At 38.0% G+C, this 24,692-nt stretch overlaps 2 protein-coding genes across 2 annotated transcripts; both read left to right on the top strand.

Moving 5' to 3' along the window:
- Positions 1-4,160: 4,160 nt before the first annotated feature.
- On the top strand, positions 4,161-9,468 carry LOC133126565 (regulator of G-protein signaling 8-like). Its single transcript, XM_061238909.1, has 5 exons — positions 4,161-4,267; positions 4,405-4,490; positions 5,949-6,010; positions 8,671-8,837; positions 9,262-9,468. Exons 1-5 carry the CDS (start codon positions 4,232-4,234, stop codon positions 9,466-9,468), a joined length of 558 nt encoding a protein of 185 aa, XP_061094893.1. The 5' UTR covers positions 4,161-4,231.
- A 4,302-nt stretch (positions 9,469-13,770) lies between these two features.
- On the top strand, positions 13,771-15,568 carry LOC133126563 (regulator of G-protein signaling 5-like). Its single transcript, XM_061238908.1, has 5 exons — positions 13,771-13,853; positions 13,945-14,040; positions 14,704-14,765; positions 15,108-15,274; positions 15,377-15,568. The coding sequence occupies exons 1-5, from the start codon at positions 13,810-13,812 to the stop codon at positions 15,566-15,568; spliced, it is 561 nt and encodes a 186-aa protein (XP_061094892.1). The 5' UTR covers positions 13,771-13,809.
- The last annotated feature ends 9,124 nt before the right edge of the window (positions 15,569-24,692 follow it).

The raw sequence follows: 24,692 nt of genomic DNA, 5'->3' as shown, positions 1-24,692 counted from the left end.
ATGGTTAATGGAAAATCCTATTTCTTACATCAGTAGATCTTCCTTCTTCAGATGAACAACATTGCCATTGAAGAAACAATATCGGCAACCATTTAGATTTTCCACCATTTTGAATTATACATTTTTCATGCTTGATCCAATCTTCACCAAAGTTAAGAAGGCATACCTCAAGTCCCCTGTGAAAAAGTTATCACTTTTTTTGATGCAACAAACTGTCCATGACATGTTAATCAATTGTTATGGGCATGGCCATTTTGACGAGAACAGCCTTAACTTTTCATAACTTTATCTAATGATCACAAAACTTGGTGAGTATTTTGAAGTCTTGACAAAATAAGACAACTAGGGCTTAGTGTGCTCTACAGCAAATGTGCAGGTTTGAAAGTATGGATCTTTGGTTTTGGTTAATGGGCAATCCTATGACTTACATCAATAGCCCCTGCTCCTTTTGATGAATAATGTATCCTCAAGAAACAACATTAGCAACCATTTTGATTTTCCACCATTTTGATTTTTTAATGGTCTGGTTCTTGTCCTACGAAGCTGATCCAATCTTCACCAAATTTGATAAAGATCATGCCAGAAGTAACCCAGTTTAATGTTATAAATTCTTTTGATCCTTCAAACCATTTGTCCATAACATGTCAATCAATTGTTGTGGGCATTGCCATTTTTACTAAAATAGCTTTAACTTATGAATGCTGTGGCCAATCATCACAAATCTGGGGGGATCACAAATAGGTGGCGCTGTAAGAGGAATATGAATAAAAATGCCTCTATACCAATCATTCAATACCAATCAATCCAAAACTTTGTATTGCTATGTCTTTCTGTCAGCCTCCAATTGGATGTAGAATGATAAAGCCATCTTGGAAAGAATATGGCTGCCATCAGCCAGTCAGCTTTTGCTGTGCATGTGACAGGCTTAGCAATGGCTGTTCACCATGAATCTTGTATGTATGTTGACCTCTAAGCTATGGAATGCCATGTAACATTTTTGGACAGAGACTGAAAATGTTTGTACCATTCATCAGATATATGTCCTGACAGCTTAACAGTTCGTACTTCCTGCATGCTGCTTCGACCCCGTTAATTACCTTGTGCGGTTATATTTATTATTATTGATCTTTTGGGTACACAGCATTCTTAAAACTAGAATGCAAGTGATTTTGGGCTGCTTATATTAGCGAAGAGATCATTTTAAGCATATATTAAACAGTAATTACTCAACTTCATAATACAATCACATAGGCATGTTATAGAACACACTGGAAGACAAAATGTTTGCCTCTAAATCATGGATTTAGATTATAATGGAAATTATAAGAACCTATGTGTGCTCATACTGTAGTGAGCTGTGGGGTGACGGCAGTAGACTAAATTGCACACACAGCATCACAGCCAACATCTCCAATCTCCAATTAAGAACAATCCATCGCACTGACTGCTCTGTTTGGACTCTGGGGAAAGACTTTAAATAGCAGAGCCATGGAAGCCAGAGGCTCAGCTGGAGTGAATTGCAGTCAGTCTGCCCAGAGGACCGCAGGTTTGAATTTGGATTTATGGAAAAGGCATGACGTTTGTCCTCATTAGGAGTCGCTGAAGTGAAGACAGTAAGAGAGGTTGGTTTTTTCCTGTGTAGTGGAGTAGTGAGGCAGACTTTGTCTGTGGGGTTTTTCCTGAAGCAAGTTACTTACCATTAGGGGCTCACGTTGAAGATAGTTAGATAATTCTCCTGGTTAGAAGTGTGCTATGTCCCCTCAGCCATTTTTCGCACTTGTCTGGTGTTTGCGTTTGCGTTATAAATGCTCCCTTGTACACTGCCAACGAGTTGAAGCCTGCAGGGAGCAGAGTGGATGTGGTTAATGAAACATTATTTTAAGTCTTGTTTCTAAACTCATTCACCACATATTCCTGTGGTCTAATACATTGCAAAATGAAATCTTGGCGTACAATATACCAAGAAGGCATTGTTTCACTCCTTTGCTGATCTTAATGTTACTTCTATTGTCTTTCACTAGCAGCATAGTTGCCCATAATGATGAATTGCACCCATTTCAGCTCATAGACATTCATTAATGCACAATGCAGCTAACATTTGCTATAGTCAACACACTATTTCACAGGTGAATTATACATGTGACAGACAGCTGGTGACCAATTAAGAAGATTGATAGAAGATTGTGACAAAACTATACTAACATTCTCATGCAATCAAACAATTTGTATAAGTGCAGCTGTGATCTGCAGATCATCACTATATTTGCTATGAGGGCTCTTGGCTGCAGTTTGCAATGGCAGAGAAACAATTTAGAAAGAGAAAAGAACAGCATGCATCCACCGTGGTCCTCACCTCCACTGGTGATCTTTCTGACTGGTTAAACTATTGAGATATAAAGAATGGAAATGTAATCTTATATCAATATTTCTGACATACAGTGTTTTTTTGTTTCCACGTTTTGCTTCTGTGGCAATAATGTCACTGCCTGGGAAAAAATATTTGCAAGTGTCCATCAGTAGGGGGCAGCCGTGTCATTTGTATTTGGCGAAAAAAAAAAAAACACTGCTCTTTTTTTGCTGGGACAATATTACTTGTCATGCCTCTTCTTTCAGCATATAGACTCACGGGGCACTTTATTACGAACATTTCATTATTACTTTATAACAGCTACTTATTCATGCGATTATCTAATCAGCCAATTCTGTGGCAGCAGTGCAGTGCATACAATCATGTAGATATGAGTCTGGCGATTCAGTTAATGTTCATATCAACCATCAGAATGTGGGAAAAATGTGATCTAAGTGACTTTGACCGTGGAATGATTGTTGGTGGCAGACAGGGTGGTTTGAGTATCTCAGGAACTGCTGATCTCCTGGGATTTTCACGCACACTAGTCACTAGAGTTTGCAAAGAATGGTGCAAAAAACTAAAAAACAAATCCACTAAGACTAGCCACTAGTCATTCTCCACTAAGACATCAGTGGAGAATGGCTAGACTGGTCAAAGCTAACAGGAAGGTGACATTAACGCAAATAATCCACATTATAACAGTGGTATGCAGAAGAGCATCTCTGAACACACAATGCATCATAACTCTAAATGGATAGACTACAGCATTAGTTTAAAATAAGTCTAATAAATACCTAATAAAGTGCTCGTTGAGTGTACATTGAAGTTTTTTCATGCACAAAGAATACATATGGAAATAAAAGATTTATAATCATTGTTATCACAATAGTAGCACCCTTAATGAAGTTCCCAGTTGACTTCCATTCATCAAGTAGCCAAACATACATCAGCCTATAATATGCAATCCACAGGACAACAGGGCTCTAGATTGTGAGCATTGGTGCAAGTATTTATTTTTTAAGGCCACAACGGTGCAGCTACTACAATGATTTTCCTTCATTTTTTGTTCCCACTGCAAATTACAAGACCTGTGGGGATTCCCCCAAACTTCTTGATTCCTCAATTCACTACAGTTCATCAATTCACAATGAGATAACTCACTTTCATGTGTGGTGAAAATTGCTCATTTGCAGGAGTATCGGCTCCTGGGTATCATGGAGCAGGTGACAAATTCCGGGAGAGGTGGGATGCATCAAAATGCATAAAAAACTCCAATGCCCAGTAATTAAAATGATGCAGTCGATAAAGCAACAGTTTTGGTCACCGGACATTATTGCAAAGTGATTGACGTGCAATGGCTTGCATGTAGCTACGAGTTATATTTTGTTCCACAAGGGTTTTACACATGGGTAATTAATGAGCCCATCCGGGGCTCTACACTTGTGCTCTGCCTTTGGGTGGTGAGATTGGATGATTATTTCACATACCAGTTTGTTTAAACTCTAAACCCTGACAACATTAGAGGATCTTGCTGCTAAAATGTCTTTATGGAGAGACTGCTGCTCCCTTTGTTACTGGAAACCATTTCAGAATTATTTACAGGTGTGCACACATGATTTTGGAAAGCTTTCGGTCTTTATCAACAAATACCTATATAATAAAAATTGAGCAGTACTGAGAGAGGTAATAAATCAATTTCAATTCTCTATTGGAATCTGAAGGGGCATTTTCTGTAACGTTCGCAATTAGGTTCATAAATATAAAACCAATCCACTGCATCCATTGCTCTTTCATGAGTCGACATTTGTTTCTTGTGTTGCAGAATAAATGTTGCATAGGACGGATGTTTGTGAAATGCTTTTTCCATTTTGTTGAGACGATATGATTGAATGTAATGGAAAGCCGGTGAAAAACAAGGTGTGCTGTGAAACTGTTTATATTGCACAGCCAGGTAGCATCTGGCATGCTGGAAATTAAGACAGGTGGGAATAATAATTAACAAAAAACACTTGCTACATGCTTATAAGCTGGATGTCCCTCTTTTGTTTCCACAGCTGAAGCTATCCCATCAATGTGCAAACAGCTTTCTGGGTTACATGTTGGAACTAAGTGAAACAGTGGGGAAATCAACTTGGCAACAGTAAGTAAATCAATGTCATTATCGATGGTGGTTTATACCTCAAGTACATTTACATAACAGGGTTAATACAAGTTTAATTTCTGCCTTTTTGTGACCTTTTTGAACTCTTGACAATGTTGCCGAGTGCATTTGATCATCCCATAAAGATTAAATGTGCTCTACTGTGTATCTACTTTCACTCAAATGGTAATGCATTAAGCTAGCTGCACCTGTTCTGCAGGACTTTAGAGATGGGAAAATCATCAGCGCATGTTGTTTTATGGCATATGGTAGGGCTTAAACTCTGTCTGCAGCAGTAAAACCACTGGGCATTTTAGTGAATCCAATCATGTGATAACTGTATCAACATGTGCTCTACACAGTGCAACACGAATATAATATTTTTGAGACCACATTACCGTTGTATGCAAATGTTACAGAATCAAAAGAATTAATGGATGTGAACATTGCACATGCAATGTGCCCTCTGTCAGTTAGTATTTAGTAGACCTGCTTTGGCATATCATTAAAAGCTTCAAACATTTAAAATAAATTTTAATCAAACATTGACATTTGCAGAATGATGTAATGTTAAAAGCTCTGTACCAATGTTAGAGGATGGCTCAGCTTCAGTTCACTTAAGACATTAATTGTAAAAAATATATATATTTTGCATAGATGCGCCCAAATGTTTGCATACTGCATATCCTGCTCAGGACAGTGTTACTTTTGAGGAAAATTATCCAGGAATTGTGGAATGAATTTGGAATTTGGCAATGGAAAATTAGATTAACTGAATAAACACTCACAGATATGTACTTGAATGTGTTCCAGTAAGTGAATAAATGCAGTGCAGAGGTTTGTGCCTGCACAGTGCTGATGAGAACGATTCAAGACACTGCAAATTTGGGAAGGATTAATAAATATAGCATTGCTTGGCATTCTTTATACATTGTATACATGTACAACTGAATCAGGGAAAATGTTTTATACAGTAATGCCTATACTTTTTGAAAAATAAAGATATGCACATGTGCACATTTGCGGGTGCATGTGTGCGTGGGTGCAATTAATTTTGTCCGCTGTATCTCTGGTCTTAATCTGAAACGTACACTACAAGGGACAGTCAATAAAAAATAAATAAATATCATTTTATAAAATATTTTCACTGCAATATGTTTTTGTCATTTAAGACACTTGTATCATGTTTTAAAAAAATACTTTTTTCTGCCAATGTCTCAAGAGGATGCGTCTCTGTGCAAATGTCTGTATATTCTTATTTGTGCCCTAGAGCTGTATACTTTATACATTTTCATCTTTCAATTTGTGAGGGCATACTATGCTTTCTTCCCACTGAAACTTAAATGACATGTAGCAATTTATTTGATTGATGTACGCTTGTGTTGTTCCTTCAGAATTAAAGTAGGACATTACAGCTCATGCATTATCTGATTCAGCAATTCATTAATCCTCTTTTAGGATATCCACAGATGATGTCAGACATTGGTCAGAGTCTTTTGATGCTCTTCTCTCCCACGAACGTAAGTTCTACCAAAGTTAATATGCACTTTCACGTTATACATTTTTCTGTATTATTATTATTATTTGTAGTAGTAGTAGTAGTAGTAGTTGTAGTATCACCCTGGTCTACTCCAGTCTCAGAATTCTGCAGAAGAAATATATGACAGCTTCAAAGAAAAAATAAAACAACCTATGATTTATTGATAGATGTGTAAAACACTGTCTCATATCTACAATATCCCGTGAATACATCTTGTCCTATCATCACAGCAAAAATTCAAATGTGCCATGGACAGCTGTAGGCTGTAATGAATTACACTGTAAGGATATTGTGTAGGTTGACTTAATACAGTAGATAAATTCATATATGAAAGAAGAAGATTCAATTAAAAAGTGAAATGCAAACGTACAAACGTTTGGTGTAACTGTCAGCAGATTACACCCAAAATGACCAATTTAACTTTATCACAGACTGCTGAAACATCAATGTATGCATCAATTCATGCAATTTTATAGAACAATGTCTTGACCTTCATAATCTGTATGTTTTAATGGCAAATTCTGAGTAAATATATAGTTTTTAAGCTTTTGAATGCAAGATGTCAAAGTGAAAATAGCACCTGAGTAGTCACCATGCAGTCACAAAATTACATCAGCGGGTTTCGCAGCTACAAGCTAATGTATTCAGTTACATATGATTTTACAATGTCTTTGCTTTCATTATCTGTATGTCTTAATGTCCAAATCAGAGTAAAAATACAGTTTTACGTTGTACCTTAAGATCTGAAGCTAGCTTGGGTGTTCTGTTCGGCTCTTGAGACCATGAGGGTGTAACAATGTCACACGTAACACCACTTTCATGTCTTGGCTTTCATGATTTGTATGTCTAAATGTCAAGTTTTAAAATGTAGTTTTAAATGTATAAAAAGTAAGATGATGAGGTAGCAATGGTGTTTCGTGTCATTTGGCTAGCTAGCTTGTCACTATTCACCAGTCACCTGACTAACACAACCACATCAGCTTAAGTTAATGTAGCCATTCGGTTTCATCGGATTTTACTTAAAAATATATTTGCTTTCATGGTCTGTATGTCTTAATGTCAAGACTAAATGTTAAATATCGTAAAGAGTAAAAATATTGTTTATAGGGTTCATACATAAGTTGACAAGGCAAAGCCCCAGAGTTTTGTTAGCCCAGTGTCATTAGTCTCCCAGCCTCACGTAGCTACCATTTCGCAACAAAACTTTGAAGCCATTTTTCTCAAAAGCATGGTTTGGTGGCACTCAAGATGCAAACTCCCTTGATATAAGGAGTCGAGAAAGCTTTCTATTGTTAGAAAGCTTACATTCTCCTGTTTTGAACAGTTTCTAAAACACAAAATCTTGGGGTCAATGCAACTGATTTTGATAGAACAGATCACATATTAGATGCACAGTACTCTTACATTTTCATTTTAGGGCTATCATGTTGTGGGGTATTAAATAAATAAATAAATACAGTCCAAGTCTATTTCAAAAATAGACTTCTTACTCTTGCAATATTATATAAAATTACCTTTTTATATAAAAGGTAATAATTATTCTGGGGCAGCCTGTAGCATAGTGGTTAAGGTACATGACTGGGACCCACAAGGTCGGTAATTCGATCCCTGGTGTAGCCACAATTACATCTGCACAGCCGTTGGGCCCTTGAGCAAGGCCCTTAACCCCACATTGCTCCAGGGGAGGATTGTCTCCTGCTTAGTCCAATCAACTGTATGTTGTTCGGGATAAGAGCATCTGCCAAATGCCATTAATGTAATGTAATAATTAGTGAAGTAAAATGCACTCATCTCTCACATCAGTTGAAGCAACATAAACAAGTGCCATCCTTGGAAAAAAAAAACTGTACTGTTTGTCCTTGGGGATTGAGTGTGGACACATTGACCACATGCTCACCTCTTGATTGCATTTTGATTTAATTTCTGAGGAGAACACTATTATTGCATTTGCTTTTCTATTTCACTGAGCCTTACCAGTGTACATGATGTTTCAATTGTCCTTTTGCAAGCTGTTCTGACTTGTAATATACTTTGCCATTTTCCCTTTGCAGATAATTGATAATATGTTTTATTTATATGTTTTTAATGTAGCTGCTGTGTAATTATTTATGAAAACAAAACTGTTGCACTTGCCTGTACAATTCAGATCCCATGGCTGTAATAGAAAAACCACCAATCTTTCACCAAAAATCGAATTCCCTATGTATTAATTTTATATGTTAATTGTGTATGTTCTCAGTCTGTAATTCACCACAAAAAAAATCTACAACGAAGACAAAAGAAGGGACACATAAACATATGGCATACTAAGTTGTGGCTTGGTTGTCACTGCTAATATACAGGCAACCGAAGGCACCGTAAAACAAAGCCTTCTTAAAGTCTTGTGACAAAGGGGACCTCTGGGAATGAAGTTTTTGAGTTTTTGTCCTCCCCCAAACATAACATTGATGAACTGTCACATGACATGAGAAAATAGGATGGAGTAAAATATATCGCATGTAAAATCTAGGAATGTAAAAATACTATCAAATATGCCTAGACAGATTTATTATATATGATGGTATGCTCACTTGACTGTAGGGGTTTTTTGTTGATTGTTGCTGATTGTTGTTTTCAGAATACATTTCCTGTTTATTTTAGATGGCTTGGCAGCCTTTAGAGAATTTCTCAAGACAGAGTTCAGTGATGAGAACATTGAGTTCTGGATGGCCTGTGAGGACTACAAGAAGATTACTCCTCCTGCGAAACTGGTGACCAAAGCCAATACGATTTATGACGAGTTTATCAATGTTCAAGCACCCAGAGAGGTAATGTAATCATCTCATCTGCAGCACATGATTGAAGATGTCATTGAGTAACAGGGAATCAGACATTCATTATTTCCAACAGGCGTTTGCTAAAATTGATAAAGCATGTGTTGCTGGATGGCTCATTCAGTTAAGGCACCGTACTGTGGTGTATGGATAAGCCTCATGGCTTCAGACCATGCCAGTGTCGACTCTGGCCAATAGCTCCATAGGATGGTGTGCAATTGGAGATTTTGTCACCCAGTGTATGAGAGGGTTCAGTGGGTTAGGGATCCACGCCCATACTGGTGACAAATTCATAGGCAAAAATGATTAAGCGCAAACAAAAAGAAAATATCCTGTGTATTCCCCTATTGCAATAAACTCTAAGCTTATTACAAGTTCATTGGTTGACGATTAATTTTACCATTTGCCTGGTTTTCAGATAAACATTGACTTCCATACCAGGGAGGTGACGAAGCAGAACCTCAAGGAGCCATCTCCATCCAGCTTCAGTGAAGCACAGGCTATAGTTTACAGTCTGATGGAGAAGGATTGCTACCCTCGATTCATACGATCTAAGATGTACACAGACTTACTGAATCAGAAACAGACTGAGTGTCACATAAAGTCTGATTTGTACTCTGAATAACATTATTTTCCATTTAGAAAGTAGAATTGTACTGTTATCACATTAATTCCTATGTAAATACAAAAGTAACAATGAAAAAACATCTAGAGAACTTGGTTAATTTTGTATAACTTTGGAATATAGAAAATATCTAGTTCCAAATAGTCTGGCACTATATCACAAAAAGGAATGTGTTTTTTTCATCGGAAGATTGATTGGTGGAAGTACAGATTCCAACCAATTAAATGGGTTTTCACCAGTCACATCAAGGATTGCATCTAATTGGTCAGGCTGTAGTACATTTACCTGCATTACAAAACATCATACTATACTGGGTAAAAGTCTCAAGCACATATGAAAAAAAAATTAAATCAACAGTTTTAAATATAAAAAATTGCAATAAAGGGCAATGAACAGTTAAAAACTCAATAAAATTTACATTTGTTGTCACCATCCTTCATTTTTAAAACTGCATCAATTATCTTAGGTTCACTTTAAGCAGCTTTAAAAGAAAATCAGCTGCTAGCTTGTGCCAAATTTGCAACAGGCTATCCAGGTAATCCCAGACAGCCTCAATTAACTTTTTTTTTATCTGAAAAGTTAGTTGACAAAATACAAGAAATTCACTGTCACATTGAGTGGTGGCTGGTGGCCATTTACCTGGGTGGGGCACCATACACACATGCAGGCATGAGTACTCACCCCCAACCTCTATAATTACAAAGGAAAGATAAGCAATGCTAATATTATATCCAGCTTGTTTACCCCTCAGTAGTGAAGTGCCATTAGACACATGAGAAATATGTCACACCATGGGAAAAAAGATTGTTGCTTCCTTAAAATTACTTTCTACTTCCCTACTAAAAATGAATGAATTAATAGATATAATTCATATCTATAATTAATATGATCAAATAAATTGCTAATGAAGGTCGGGGAGGAACCAGAGGAGAGGTAGGGGAGGTGTAGTGCAGTTCTCAGACAATTTTAATATGAGCCCAAGAGAAGATGGGAACTGTGTAGTTTCAGAGTTCTGGTTATAATGCTATCATCTCAAACTGACTTCTCAAAATTGTAATATTAAATTGTATTACACTGGTTAGTCAGGTTGGTGATATGTCAGGTTGCTAGGCAATTGAGAAAAGCACTTTGCTGACGTTTTATATTTAAAACATGAAAAGCATAAATAAATCCTCACCTTCACTGCAGCTGCAGCGTGGTCTCTTATGTTTTCCATATAGCCTGTTTGGGTGAAAGACTAGACTACACAAGGCTCCATGATGAGCAATGGGAAAAGGATGAAGGCTGAGATAGGAGCAGAAAAATGCATTGCCATAGAACTGCAGAATCTAATATGTACAAGATCATGTATGGAGGGAATGTTCAGTTATTAGTTAAAGACATTGTTACAAGACCATTATAAATCCCAATAAATATTGTAAATATGTGAAAAAGGCTCACTGAAATTTTGACACCCTCTGCCTGCGTCCTTAAATTCTGGTTTCAAAATATACAGTCAACGGGCTGGTTTCAAAATATACAGTCAAATTGGTTGTAATTGCCCCAGCAAATGGCGTGGGGGCTTATTCTGATGGTCGCTTGTACCTGCCCAAATTGCACTCCAAACAAGCGATCACTGAAACTCTGTATACTATTGCTTATTATCCAAGCGAAGACTACATATCTAGTTATGAAACAATACCAGTTCGCAATCGGTAGCAATGGATATTTGTAAATTCGGCAAGCTAACTAATAGCTAATTTGCTTGTTGCTACTGATAACAAACTGGTATCGTTTTATAAATATATGTATTCTTCGCTTGGATAATAAGCAATAGTATATGGAGTTTCAGCATTCACTTGTCTGGAGTGCAATTTGGGCAGCTGCACTTTCCTTTTATCTCTTTACGTCTTTGATCATGCGTGTTTATCTAAACCTTTATTTGGCTCAAACTGTAAGTTACAGTTGCACCATTTGTGGTAGACTATTTTAGTTATATAGCCAGCTAGTTACATAGCCAAATAAGTTGCTGGCTCGTAATATAGTTGGTTAGCTAAAGTGAAAACTTTAGCTAACCAACAAAAAGACAAAACATATAAATAGTGTTGTCTAGCACACTGAAGTCAACATCTCATGAAGTCACCTGTTCAAACATTTTCTTACTAGAACACTATGAAAAGATGGCGCGTTGCGTTTGTCACAGTCAGCTTCCAAAACAGTGCATGAGAACACTGAACTATATGATTACACTTTATATTATGTGTTATATTCATAGACTGTGGGAAGTATGTAACAGTGGTTTGAGAGTGTTTGTTGCTGTAATTCCTCTCTTGACTGTTAGGAGTCAAGAAATTACCTATTGTACCTTTAACTTAATATTTCATGAATATTTATATTCATAGGTGTATGAGTGGTCATTCTGTCTGAATGGATGACATATATCGTCGATAATTTTCTGTCTCTTATTTGCCTGCAACATGATTTAGGCAAGTAGATTATGGTCCTGGATCATCATCATGATTGTTGTTCCAGGAACAGCATTCCTATTAACCTATCATTGTCCTCCGATGTCATCAATGTGTACCGGACAGCCATTTCAAAATTCTCCAGAACGCCTTGCTTTTCAGAGGTAAGCAATTGTATAGTTCCCCATTTCAGTTCAAAAAGATCCAACAAAATCCTTGATTTACTGAAAATGTTGGCCGCACCGGTTTCAGTTACTTTACATGACATTATTGGCATTTGGCAGACACTGTTATCCAGAGCAACCCAATGGCTGTGCGGATCTTATTGTGGCTGCACCCGGGATTAGAACCACTGACCTTGCGTGTCCCAGTCCTTTACCTTAACCACTACAGGCCGCCCTGTAGTTTGCTACTTGTGCGCACTTTAGTAGTTTGCTTTATGAGCTAGCTAGCCAAGCTAGTGGAGTGCCTAGCTGAGCTAATGCTAGTAAGCTTGATTGTTAGCTTGCTGTATTAATCACAGATAAATAATTTGTACAAATTATTAATCACAGATAAATAATTTGTACAAATACACAACAAGCAAGGACACCCCTTGTTCGAATAAAACATCACTGTTTTATTACTCAATCAGATCTATTACCACCAGCCTGCTGATGGCCTGTGATTTATAACTATTCCCCCAGACATACAGACAGACAGACACACATATATCAGTGCTACTTCCAGTGATAACATCTTTGGGGTCAGTTAAATGGTTTTGTGGTGGCATATTTATTAGAGGAAGCTGGTATTGAAAAAATAGGCTTCTTTCCCCCCTTTGTGTTTTGTGTTTGTTATACGTAGTATACAAGGTTTGCTGCAGTATATGAATGACATCACCAAATGGATACAGCTCAAGGGCAGCTATTAAGGCCCTCCATTCTGGCTCTTCACATAAGGCCGTCCTGTTTTCTCCTGCAAGGTTCTGGGAGCATATGTGGACTGAAACCATGGTTATTAAATGGTGGCTCCCAGGCTTTAGCCAATGATGTATTGAATGGTCATGGCTATCCTCATGCACTTTCAGTCTTTATATTCTTTGTGCAATTATAATCACACAATATTGTAGTTATTTGGAGAAACCATAAACCATTTGTGAACCTGATATTTTAAAACAAAAACAATGAGAACTTGAGTATGGGTATGGGAATGCTGATTTTCTACTTCATCTAAGCCAAATTTGATTCTGTAAAATTGTTAAATTGCGTGATGGTTGCTGGAATAAGGTTGGAAAAGTGTTAAGACTATTTGTACATGTAAACTAAACCAAAACCAGGAAAATGTAACACACATCGAGATATACAGTATATGATCAACATTTATGAAGTTGAGGAAGGAGCTGAACAGGAGCTGCACAGGACATTCATTGCTTGATCACTTTCTTTAGTCTGTCATCTCTCTTCTTATCTATTCATATTGCCAAGACACTGATCATTAGAACACTGGTCAAGGGAACAGCATCCAGTGTCAGGTAATTAGAAGTAAATAAGTAATGAGAAGTATATAACAGTAGCTCTCTTTTCTCACTCACACCATCATTCATAATCATTCACCAACTTTTATATCAGGTATTCATATCATTCCTGCCCAGGAATGACATGTTTTTGAAATGTAAAAAAAAAAAAAAACAGACAAAAGGAAATGCATTTGAAGAAAGGAGCACCAAAATGACATAAATATAATCAAGCATTATCATCCTTGTCATTAAGTTCCCACCATTCTATTGGTTGACTAGGCTGATGACGGCTTGCCAGCAGCCAAATATATACTCCCTGTTCATCAGTTTGAGAGGCACTGCTGATAGCACTCTGCCAGCTACAGGGAAATACATCACCTTTTTCCTCTGCCAACAGTAATGCGCAAAAGAATTGCAGCCCTATCATCCACATGCCTGGAGAGGTGAGTCACTTATATTAAGGGCTCACTATATTGCATGGATATAATCAAAGATATGAATATGAATCTTTAACCTCTTAATTCTTAATTTTAGGGCAAAGGGAATGAAGGCATGCTTATGTAGATTTCTCCAGAAGCCAGATCAGAGCTCTCACAATCAATCAAAATCAATGAAAACTAATAAACAAAGGCAAGCATGGTTAATGTTTTCTTATGATATATATGTACACACTCATTGAGCACTTTATTAGAAATGCCTGTACACCTACTTATTCATGTGATTATCTATTCTGCCAATCGTGTGGCAGCAGTGCAGCTCACATGAACCATCAGGTTGGGGAAAAAAAGTGACTTTGTCTGTGGAACAAATGGTGGTGTCAGACAGGGTGGTTTAAGTATCGCAGAACCTGCTGATCTCCTGGGATTTTCAAGCACACTAGTCTCTAGAGTAAAAAATCCAGTGAGCAGCAGTTCTGCAGACAGAAATGCCTTGTTAATGAGAGACATCAGAGGAGAATGGCCAAACTGGTCAAAGCTGACAGGAAGGTGACAGTAACACAAATAACCACACATTACAACAGTGGTATGCAGAAGAACACACAACGCATCATAACTGTAAGTGGATAGGCTACAGCAGTACAAGTCTAAAAAATAAGCCTAATAAATAGCTAATAAAGTGCTCGGTGAGTGTGTATGTATATATATATATATATATATATATATATATATACATATGTGTGTGTGTGTGTGTGTGTATGTATTTATGATTAATTCCTGTAATGTTGCATATTAGTGCACTTTTTTCAGAGCATATAGACCTAGTGCATTCACTGTATGCATGTGTGTACTGTAGGTCAACCTCAGAGGAATCCTTCAAGCGCAAGATATCTTTTGAAAAACTTCTGTCAAATAAATGTGAGTAAATGTTTCTGATGACTTTCAAACTAATTTTCACTTGAAAATCCACAATCTTATGTCCAGATTTAAATATTATGCTGATCTTGGATAAAACATATAAAATGTCTGTTGTATTGAAGTGAGCTTTCAGTGATCCCCAGATCAATTAGTTCCACATTCTGCATGCAGTTCTAATTATTCCTATGAGTAACATTTATTTTTGGAAATAACAGCACACATGGAACATTACTTATTATTAATAAATGGGGGGATTTAACCGTAAGGTTGTATGTCATTCCAAAAGCTTTATTAAATTTCTGTTAAATAATCAATATTCTTAATTTTCCATTCATTTTCCAGACGGACTGTCTGCCTTCAGAGATTTCCTCAAGGCTGAGTTCAGTGAGGAAAACATTGCTTTTTATCTAGCCTGTGAGGAGTACAGAGGAATCAAGTCCTCTGCCACACTGTCCGCCAAGGCAAAGACCATCTATGATGAATTCATAGCAGGGAATGCACCAAAAGAGGTGATCATAACTAATTAGCAAATTCCCAGTAACCTGGTGTGTTGAATGTATGATTTTATACTGGCCAATACTGTACACTAAACAGGTTACTCTGTTTTCCAGGTCAATATTGATCATGAGACTAGATGTGCCACAAAATGCAACTTAGAACAACCTACCCTGACCTGCTTCGACTCAGCTCAGCAGAAAATATACACCCTCATGGAGAAAGACTGCTACCCGCGCTTTCTGAGTTCTGCAGTCTACCAAGACCTCCTTAAAAATAAAAGCAACAGGCACCTGTGGCATGCTTAGAAGACAAGCTCTTGAAGATGCTAAAGGGTATGTCAGACCATGAAAAATGCATCTCGTTAAGAGAGAAGCCCAGGCATAATGGGGCCACACCAACGATGTGAGATACTGGCCAAGGCATGGGAAGCTCACTGATCTCAGATGCCTGTTCATAAAGGTGTCAGATGCCCGCCAAAGAGTTTCATAGGGCTGAAGCTGTGCTCTGCAGCGCTGATGAGATGAGGTGAGATCTTGCTGAGAATAGAGCATAAGAAAGGCTTGACGGCATACTTGTCACTACGAGTGGCCGTTTTAGAGGCATTTTCTGAATATTTGATGGTTGGACAACACAGTAGAGCGGAACTGGAGAAACGTTGTGTCTTTATTCTGTATTCATGAAATATATTTGATATTTCCATGTCAGTTATGCAAATATATAAATAGAATTAAGCATCTACTTTTAAAGTATTAAAGTATGTAAGTATGTACTTGACAGGAGTAATGTTTATTTATGTATCACATTTTAAACAAAAGTAAATGTTATGTTAAGTAACATATTTGTGGGTGTTTTTTGCGTGGCCAGATGATAAAATTCAGTAAAAGTGTAAAACGTATAATAATTTTCAGAACCATGTAACACAGTAACACTGTTTATCATATTACTTGGAAACTCGAATTCAATAAGAATAACAATAAGCAGAACGCCCTAGCAAGAGAAACATCTGGTGCAGTGCACTCCAGGCATTCAAATCCAGAAATGTATTTGCTTTGATTGCATAATGGAACATTTCAGCCTAGAAATAATAAAACACTATCGGGTTCACAGAACCGATGACTAGTTAGCTTCACTGTGTAACGGTGTAAAAGATTTGCTTAACCAGCTGTTTCAAAACATAGATTTAGTGGGTCATACCATGTCAAGCTGGGAGCTGGTCTGAACTGGTCAACCAGCTAAACCACATTGAGTTGGAACCTGGTCTGAATTGGTCAACCTGCTACCAGCTGTTTACCGTTTTCCTTCAACCGAGAGCCGTTTTCCAAAAACCATGGGCCATTTTCCATACACCCACGGACGTTTTCCATAGATGTCATCTGAGGTCCAACGTACAGCTGAGCTTCTCCAAAAGACATCTACTTCCTGATTTCTATTATGTAACAATTATGTCACAATGAATGGTTTCAGATCTTGAGACACGTGTAAAGTTCAGAACAGAAATTATGAATAATGTAATATCTAGTCTTTTATAAATGTTAAGTGCATTGCATTGGAGCCAGCCATGTTGAATGCTGTTGTATATGGAAGTAGTTTTTCTGGTGTTCAAGAGGTTATATAGATGGTAAACATACACATACAATAAAAGGAAAGAACAAGGATGTGTACTTGGCTACATCTCCCAATGGTGGAAGAACCTTCCCCAATCCGAACAGAAGACAGACTCACAGATCCTAGGATCCTGGAGGCATTTATATTACAGTAACTTTGCTTCCCTGTAGCTTTTGAGGTTTTTGCTTACCATGAGATATGCATTTTAATTTGGCAGAAAGGACTGACTAAATGGCTAAATTATAAAATATTATAAAATTATAATAACTAGCTGAAAAGTGAGTGCATCAGAGGAGAGCAGACATTTCAACTGCAGTGCTCCTTGCATAGGTGAAAGTAAAAAGACAGTAATTCAGAAGGCAAAATAGGAATAAAGGAATAAAAGGAATAAAATGCTTTTTTCATTAAACTCCTACATTGTCATCACATTTCCAATGCAAATACAATATCTGCTTACTATTTGACCATTGCAACAAATAAGAAATGTATGCTGAGTGTGTATGAACGTGAAACTGTCTTCAATACATGTGGTATGATGTGTCTCATTTTGTCCAGGAAAACTACGTATTAAGACAAACACTACCATCTACTGGCAAATCCGCATCTGAGGACTCATGAGGGCATATTCATAGCCAGGGGTATATGAATTTGTAGGGTCCTCGCACAGGCTGCCAAATAACGTAGGGATTTTACTCGCTGGCGCCAATTAATGATATGTAGCAGTATAACTGGAAAAAGTAAAAGAATAACTGTTACAGAATTACAGAAATATCTAACCACAAATTTAGTATTTTAATTAATAATTAAAACATACTTATAACCTCAAGGTTGGAAGTTCTTTGAAAGACTGCTTTAACTCGGCTCATGTCTATGTGATGCCAAAACAGACACCGGGTTTTATAAAATATATTTATTAAACAAACGTACAAACACAGATAAACTAATGGGAAGTCAGTAGGGTAAGGTATGTTAGGAATGTATGTGTGTGTGTGTGTGTGTGTGTGTGTGTGTGTGTGTGTGTGTGTGTGCGCGCATGACCCTTGAACAAAGGAAAGGTACAAGTGGGAGTGTTAGAGTGTTAGCTGTGGAAAGAGACTACTACTTGCATAGCTTTACTCTATAATTACTCTATAAGACTAAACTAAACACTGGCTATGCCTGAATGTTTGTTGTCTTACTGAGTCCATGCACATTGCTGGATCCAAAAGACGTGCTGTCTTTGTAGGAGTCGCGATAGTGCTGTGAATGATGTCCTGGAGAGGTGCACAAAGATGGGGTGTTCGTCTCAGCTGTGCGTTGTCGTCTGGTCCGTTCGGTTCTGAAAAAAATATTATCTGTTCCTTTTTCTGGGTGGAAAAGTTTGTTGCTGTGCTTTGCAGTGGCGTTCCGCGTACACAGTTTCAACTCGCTATGGGCCACTCGCTAAGTTACTGCGAGGTAAACTAGGTGTGTCCATAAGCCTGGTGGTGTGCTGTAGAGTTCAGCATCTGTCCGAGTATCGGACCAGATGAGGTGAAGAAAAGAGTGTCGAAAGAATGTGCGTCAAAAAAGAGAAGAAAAGTGGTTTTCCAAGAGCGTGCCATGCTCTTATACAGGGAACGTTTATTGCTCCCGCCATTACGGGATTGGCTGAACCGAGCTAGACGTCATGCAGAGTGGACGTTGTGGAATTGTGTGGAATACAAACTGTCAACAGATGGTGGAGATCCAAATGCATTATTGCATTAAAAATAAAGAGGAATGCTTTTAACTTTTTAACTGGCTGTATTTTACATTACATTATGTACAGTTGATTAGACAATCCTCCCCTGGAGCAAGGCATGGTTAAAGGCCTTGCTCAAGGGCCCAATGGCCGTGTGGATCTTATTGTGGTTACACTGCGGATCGAACCACCAACCTTGCGTGTCCCAGTCATGTCCCCTAACCACTACACTACAGGCCCATCCATTATCTTAACCCGCTTATCCTGAACAGGGTCGCAGGGGGGCTGGAGCCTATCCCAGCATACATTGGGAGAACGACATACACTACAGGCCGCCCAACTTTATTATGCTTACTTATTCATGTGATAATCTAATCAGCCAATAGTGTGGCAGCAGTGCAATGCATACGATCATGTAGATACGGGTCAGGAGCTTCAGTTAATGTTCACATCAACCATGAGAATGGGGAAAAAATGTGACTTTGACCGTGGAATAATTGTTGGTGGCAGACAGGGTGGCTTGAGTATCTCTGACTGCTGATCTCCTGGGATTTTCATGCACACCAGTCTCTCGAGTTTACAAAGAATGCTGCGAAAAAAGAAAAATAAATCCATTGAGTAACAGTTCTGCAGACAGAAACGCCTTGTTAATGAGAGACGAATGGCCAGACTGGATAGGAAGGTGACAGTCATGTAAATAACCACACATTACAACAGTAGTATGCAGAAGAACATCTCTGAACACGCAACACATCAAAACACTAGGTAGATAGGCTACAGCAGCAGAAGTCTAAGAAATAAGTAATAAATACCTAATAAAGTGCTCACTGAGTGTACAGTATTACTTGTGTATCTTTTGGAGCTTTTACACCTACATTTTTATGTATTTATGTTTCCCCTCGCACCAATAAATTCAAATATGTAATTTCTTCACATTTATTTCTTATATAATTCTGAGGACATCTGAATACTTTATTTTATTTTGATGTTATAGAGTTATTTATAATGTTATTTATTATAGTTGCTTATATAAGTTCATACAGGAGTAGAAACAAATGTAAATATAACTTTAACTCAACTTTGCATCACAGAAAAAGAAAAAATGCTCAATGAGCAGTGAACAATTTCAGAAGTTACTGAAATGGCAGGCTCCAAATGTGTGAAATGGGAATAACTCGCTTCACAGAAGAGTTCTCACCACAATGAGAACCCCCAAACACCTGCCTCACAGATCAGAAACACTCTCCATTAGGCAGACGTGGATGTGTCAGTCACTATTGCCTGTAGAAGTCATCACAAACTACAGATGCAAACCACTAGTTAGTTGCAAAAACAGAGCTTGCTCAGAAATATCTAAGAACTTCCACAGTTCTTGAGACCAAGATTTGTATTAGAGTGATGACAAGTGTGCCGACCAAAAGGAATTGACCAAGACCCAAAGCACTGTGAAACAGTTGTTGTGGCTTCAGCATGTATGGCTAACACAGGTACCGACTTGTCGTCATTGATTATCTAACTGCTGATAGTAGTAGCAGAATTAATTCTGAAGTGTACAGAAGCATCTTGTCTGGTTTAGTTCAAGGAAATACATCCAAGGACAGCACTTCATCCTACAGCAAGAAAATCTGAAACGTACAACTAAAACAAGTTATCCAACTGGAAGATTTGTGATTTAAAAAATTACATGGAGAAAATCTATTTTATTATATATCTTTGAGTTAGTCATTTTATGCAAAGTAAAATGCTCACTAAAAATGGGATTGGTTAGAGGAAGTGTTCTCAAAATGGTGCATAAGAGTACCTGGATGAATATTGCGGTTACATTTTCTGAGCAACAGAGGGCAGAACATACCATAATTTCAGCGAGAGCATGCCTATGTTGTCAGTGGGGGTAATAAGCTGACAGTTGCATGAAATCTATAAATGCCTTACATTCTGCAAAGTGATCGCTCAGTGGGTGTAAAGCATGTGGAACTGTCCTACCTAAAATATTTTTGGTTGTATTTTGATCCTTGATCTTGATTGCTGTTCCTATTTCCAGTTTTCTGACATTTTCCTTTTCTTATTTAGGAAAAAATAGTAGTATACAAGCCAGTATACAGGGGCTGTACAGTAAAGACATGCAGTGCATTGTTTGACTAGTACACACACATGTATACGCACACACGTGTCATGACAAAAATGTTATTTTTCAAGGAATTGATTACTTTCACCAAGAAAGCTAAGATGCAAGTAAACTATGGGTTCAAACCATCATGGAGCATAATCACTAGAAATTACTGGAAAGTATCATCATCCCTTTCCACCAGGGACAGGCAGCATATATTTCCCACGCTTTGAGTACAAGACACAACAGATGTTTTCTTTTCTCGACTTGATGAGACCAGTGTGATTTAATCTTTCACCAGTCATCGGAACGCATGAAAGCCACAGAGGAAAAGCACATAGCTTATCGTGCTATGCAGCATATGGTAAAGTATGCAGTGGTGTTGCCTCTTCATTGGTGGAGGCCAGTATGGTGGTGTCACCAGCAGTATATATTAACAACAACATTCAAATAATAACACTGAATATTCAGAGTACCTCCTGGAATGCTTTGTTCATGTTGTTGGTTAATATGCGTCTTAAAAATAAGATATGGTACTGTGCTTCTTTTTTTTGGGGGGGGGATTTTTCCCCCTTTATTCTCCCAATTTGGTAGCCAATTGTACCTCATCTGATTCAATTGGAGGTAGTAGTATTAGATACACCACTCGTACCCCGTCCCTTCTTCAAGCCGTCTCGTCTCATGCCCGTTGCCGTGATTCCGAGGCGCCCGAGGTGCTTGTTGTGCGGCGATCTACTAACCCTGCCAAGTCCCTCCCTCTGGAGCAGCGAGCCAATTATTGCTGCCCCACGTCAGCTGGCCAAACTTGGCTTTTTGGCAGGACTGAGAATCGAACCCCGGTCCCCGGTGTGCAACTGCAGCAAACTGCAACCGCGAGTCCGCTGCGTCTTAGCCTGTTGCACCACCACGGCTCCCTGTACTGATACCATTTCTTTAGCTCAAAAAAAATCATCAATATAAGAACAAATATATACAATTCAGAAGTTGCATAGATAAACACAAAGCTCACTTTTATTGCAGGTCCGGCCAATATATTTCCGGTTCGGTAGAAACCCGGTTACGAAACTACTACTGTGTTCTGACTAACGTTGAAGTTTATTTCATAATCCGATAAGCCATTTTCAAGAAAACTATGACTATACCTAAGCAAATGCCATCTTGAACTACTTGTTGTTGCATAAATGCATTGCTAGGTCATTTCAATACGGAACTAATGTAAAACATTGTGATCTTCTTGTACGGGGTTTCCTACCCTTTGCAATGAGGTATAATGTGTCATATTCAGGTGACAAAAGTTTAGGATATTGCTGCGCTCGCATAGCATAATGGATATTCAGATGTACCTAAAACATCAAGTGAGCGTTTGTGTTGAACATTGGGCTACTGGGGCTCTGGTTAACCTAATTTTGAAATAAATGTGATGCAGGTTTGTTAGGGTGAGTAATCATTTTTGGGGGCCTTTTTGACACTTTGGGCATGCTTTATGAAACATACTCTCATATATGTGAATAAAACACTTCCATCCATTCATTATCCTAAGCCGCTTATCCTGAACAGGGTTGCAGGGGGGCTGGAGCCTCTCCCAGCATGCATTGGGCAAAAGGCAGGAATACACCTGGGACAGGCCCCAGTCCATGACAGGGTACACACGCCATTCACTCACACACTCAGACCCACGGGCAATTTAGACTCTCCAATCAGCCTAATCTTTGGGAGGTGGGAGGAAACCGGAGTACCCGGAGGAAACCGACACGAACACGGGGAGCATATGCAAACCTTATTGCTATGAGGCAGCAGTGCTACCCACCGCACCAACCGCACGAAACCAACACTTGCGAAGGTTAATTTTCTTTTTTGTATAAAAAATAGCATTTAATAGAAAAGAAAGATTTTCTGATCATTGATGTCTGGACAAAAAGATATGCAGATTCTGTTCTTACTTGGAGAGATTTGGGGACACTTGAGGACATCTGGGTGCAGTTTTAGGAAAACTCATGTGGAATTTGAATGCCTGTAGATATCTTTGCCAAATCTTGTACACACATTGAGATCAGGTTTGTGCACAAATATAAAGTAATTCTGGGTTGGTCCCTGACTGAGAAATTGAGATATCCAGTCTTAAACTATACAAATATAAGGCATTTCATCTTTTTTAAATCTTTTTTTAAATTGCCTTATAGGGGGCCAAAATGGAAAGGGTTAAGAATGAGCTTTTCATCCCAAGCCATTTAATCAACGTGCCACAGACAAAAGTTGGCACTTCATTCTTTATTTTTATTATTGGTTTGTTTTGCATTTCATTTCATCTCTCTGTTTTATTGAGCATCTCCCATTGGGTCTTAGATGACAGATTAGGTCAAGGACAATTGGGTAATATATTTAGATTTCCCACAGCATGATTCTAGGACAGGAAAAACAACCAAGTGACCTCACATTTTCAATATCAAGTTAACTTTTACAGTACTGCGCAAAAGTTTTAGACAGGTATGAATAAATGCTGTAAAATAAGAATGCTTTCAAAAATAGAAATGTTAATAGTTTATTTTTATCAATTAACAAAATGCATGAACAGAAGAAGTGAATGAACAGAAGAAAAATCTAAATCAAATCCATTTTTGTGCAAAGTTGAGTCGCTTGGCCTTGTTTCCACATCAGAGGTATTGCTTTTTGGCTGCAATTCTTCCATGAAAACCACTTCTCACCAGACGTCTCTGCACAGTAGATGGGTGTACCTAGGTCCCAATGATTTCTGCCAATTCTGAGCTGATGGCACTGCTGGAAATCTTCCGATTGCAAAGGGAAGTAAGCATGATGTATCTTTCCTTGGCCAACCAGTGCATCTGCGGTCCTCAACGTTGCCCGTTTCTTTGTGCTTCTTCTACAGAGCTTGGAGAGCACCTTTCTGCCTTGAAATTTCTGCCTAGGAGAGACCTTGCTGATGCAGTATAACTACCTTGTGTCTTGTTGCTGTACTCAGTCTTGCCATGGTGTATGACTTCTGACTTTAAACTGTCTTCAGCAACCTCATCTTGGAAGCAGAGTTTGGCTGTTCCTCACCCAGTTTTATCCATCCTACACATCTGTTTCAGTTAATGATTGTTTTAACCTACATATTAAATTGATGATCATTCGCTCCTGTTTGGTATAATTGGTTAATCACACACCTGACTATATGCCTACAAAATCCCTGACTTTGTGCAAGTGTACCGAGAAGAATGATGCTGGTTTGAAGGCAAAGGGTGGTCACACCAAATATTGATTTGATTTAGATTTTTCTTCTGTTCACTCACGTAACATTTTGTTCATTGATAAAAAATAAACATATTAACATTTCTATTTTTACTTTACAGCATTTTTCACACCTGCCTAAAACTTTTGCACAGTACTGTAAAAGTTAACTTGATATAGAAAATGTGAAGTCACTTGGTTGTTTTCAAAATGGGCCTTTTTGATCGATTTGTTATTATTATTATAAAAAATTTAAAGAACAGAACTTACACAAGACCTGTTCAGTTATAGTACTCAGTACTTGTAGTAGTATTTGCAATTTAGGAATTAAGATGCAGTCACGATTGTTGAATGGCTTCCATGTCTGTGTTTAATAACAGTGGTTCACATGACATCAGAAATATGAATTCAATCAAACACACATCTGTATTTTTCTTCTGTCAAGCACAGATTCAAAAATGAAAAACTGTCAAAACAACTCATGGATAGTTATTCAAAGGTATAGATCTGCAGATGCACATAAAAAAGTTTCACAGATTATTTGGGTGCGTACACTCAAGTCAGTCAACATAGGTGATACCATACATATACCAACAACATACCACTAGGCAGTTTCATTTAGTCTAATCTGACCACACAATCTCACTTAAATTATTTTTTACAATACCCATCTGGGATTTCAGATGTTTTTGCCTGTTGCTTTTAGTGAATCTATAAACTAAAGTGGTTTGGCAGAGAAACTCTCCCCTCCCCAATGCAAAAAAGCTAGATTTCACACTGAGAAACC

Source organism: Conger conger, chromosome 4, assembly GCF_963514075.1.
Source record: "Conger conger chromosome 4, fConCon1.1, whole genome shotgun sequence".
Lineage (NCBI taxonomy): Eukaryota > Metazoa > Chordata > Actinopteri > Anguilliformes > Congridae > Conger > Conger conger.
This window is presented reverse-complemented; position numbering and strand designations above follow the sequence as displayed.

Bases quoted from the DNA above. Each gene is read 5' to 3' on its own strand.
- LOC133126565 (XM_061238909.1), top strand. From the start codon at position 4,232: ATGATTGAATGTAATGGAAAGCCGGTGAAAAACAAG. The intron at 4,491-5,948 runs GTAAGTAAATCA...ATCCTCTTTTAG, and splicing joins GGGAAATCAACTTGGCAACA to GATATCCACAGATGATGTCA. The intron at 8,838-9,261 runs GTAATGTAATCA...CCTGGTTTTCAG, and splicing joins ATGTTCAAGCACCCAGAGAG to ATAAACATTGACTTCCATAC.
- LOC133126563 (XM_061238908.1), top strand. From the start codon at position 13,810: ATGCGCAAAAGAATTGCAGCCCTATCATCCACATGCCTGGAGAG. The intron at 13,854-13,944 runs GTGAGTCACTTA...TCTTAATTTTAG, and splicing joins TCATCCACATGCCTGGAGAG to GGCAAAGGGAATGAAGGCAT. The intron at 14,041-14,703 runs GCAAGCATGGTT...TGTGTACTGTAG, and splicing joins ATGAAAACTAATAAACAAAG to GTCAACCTCAGAGGAATCCT.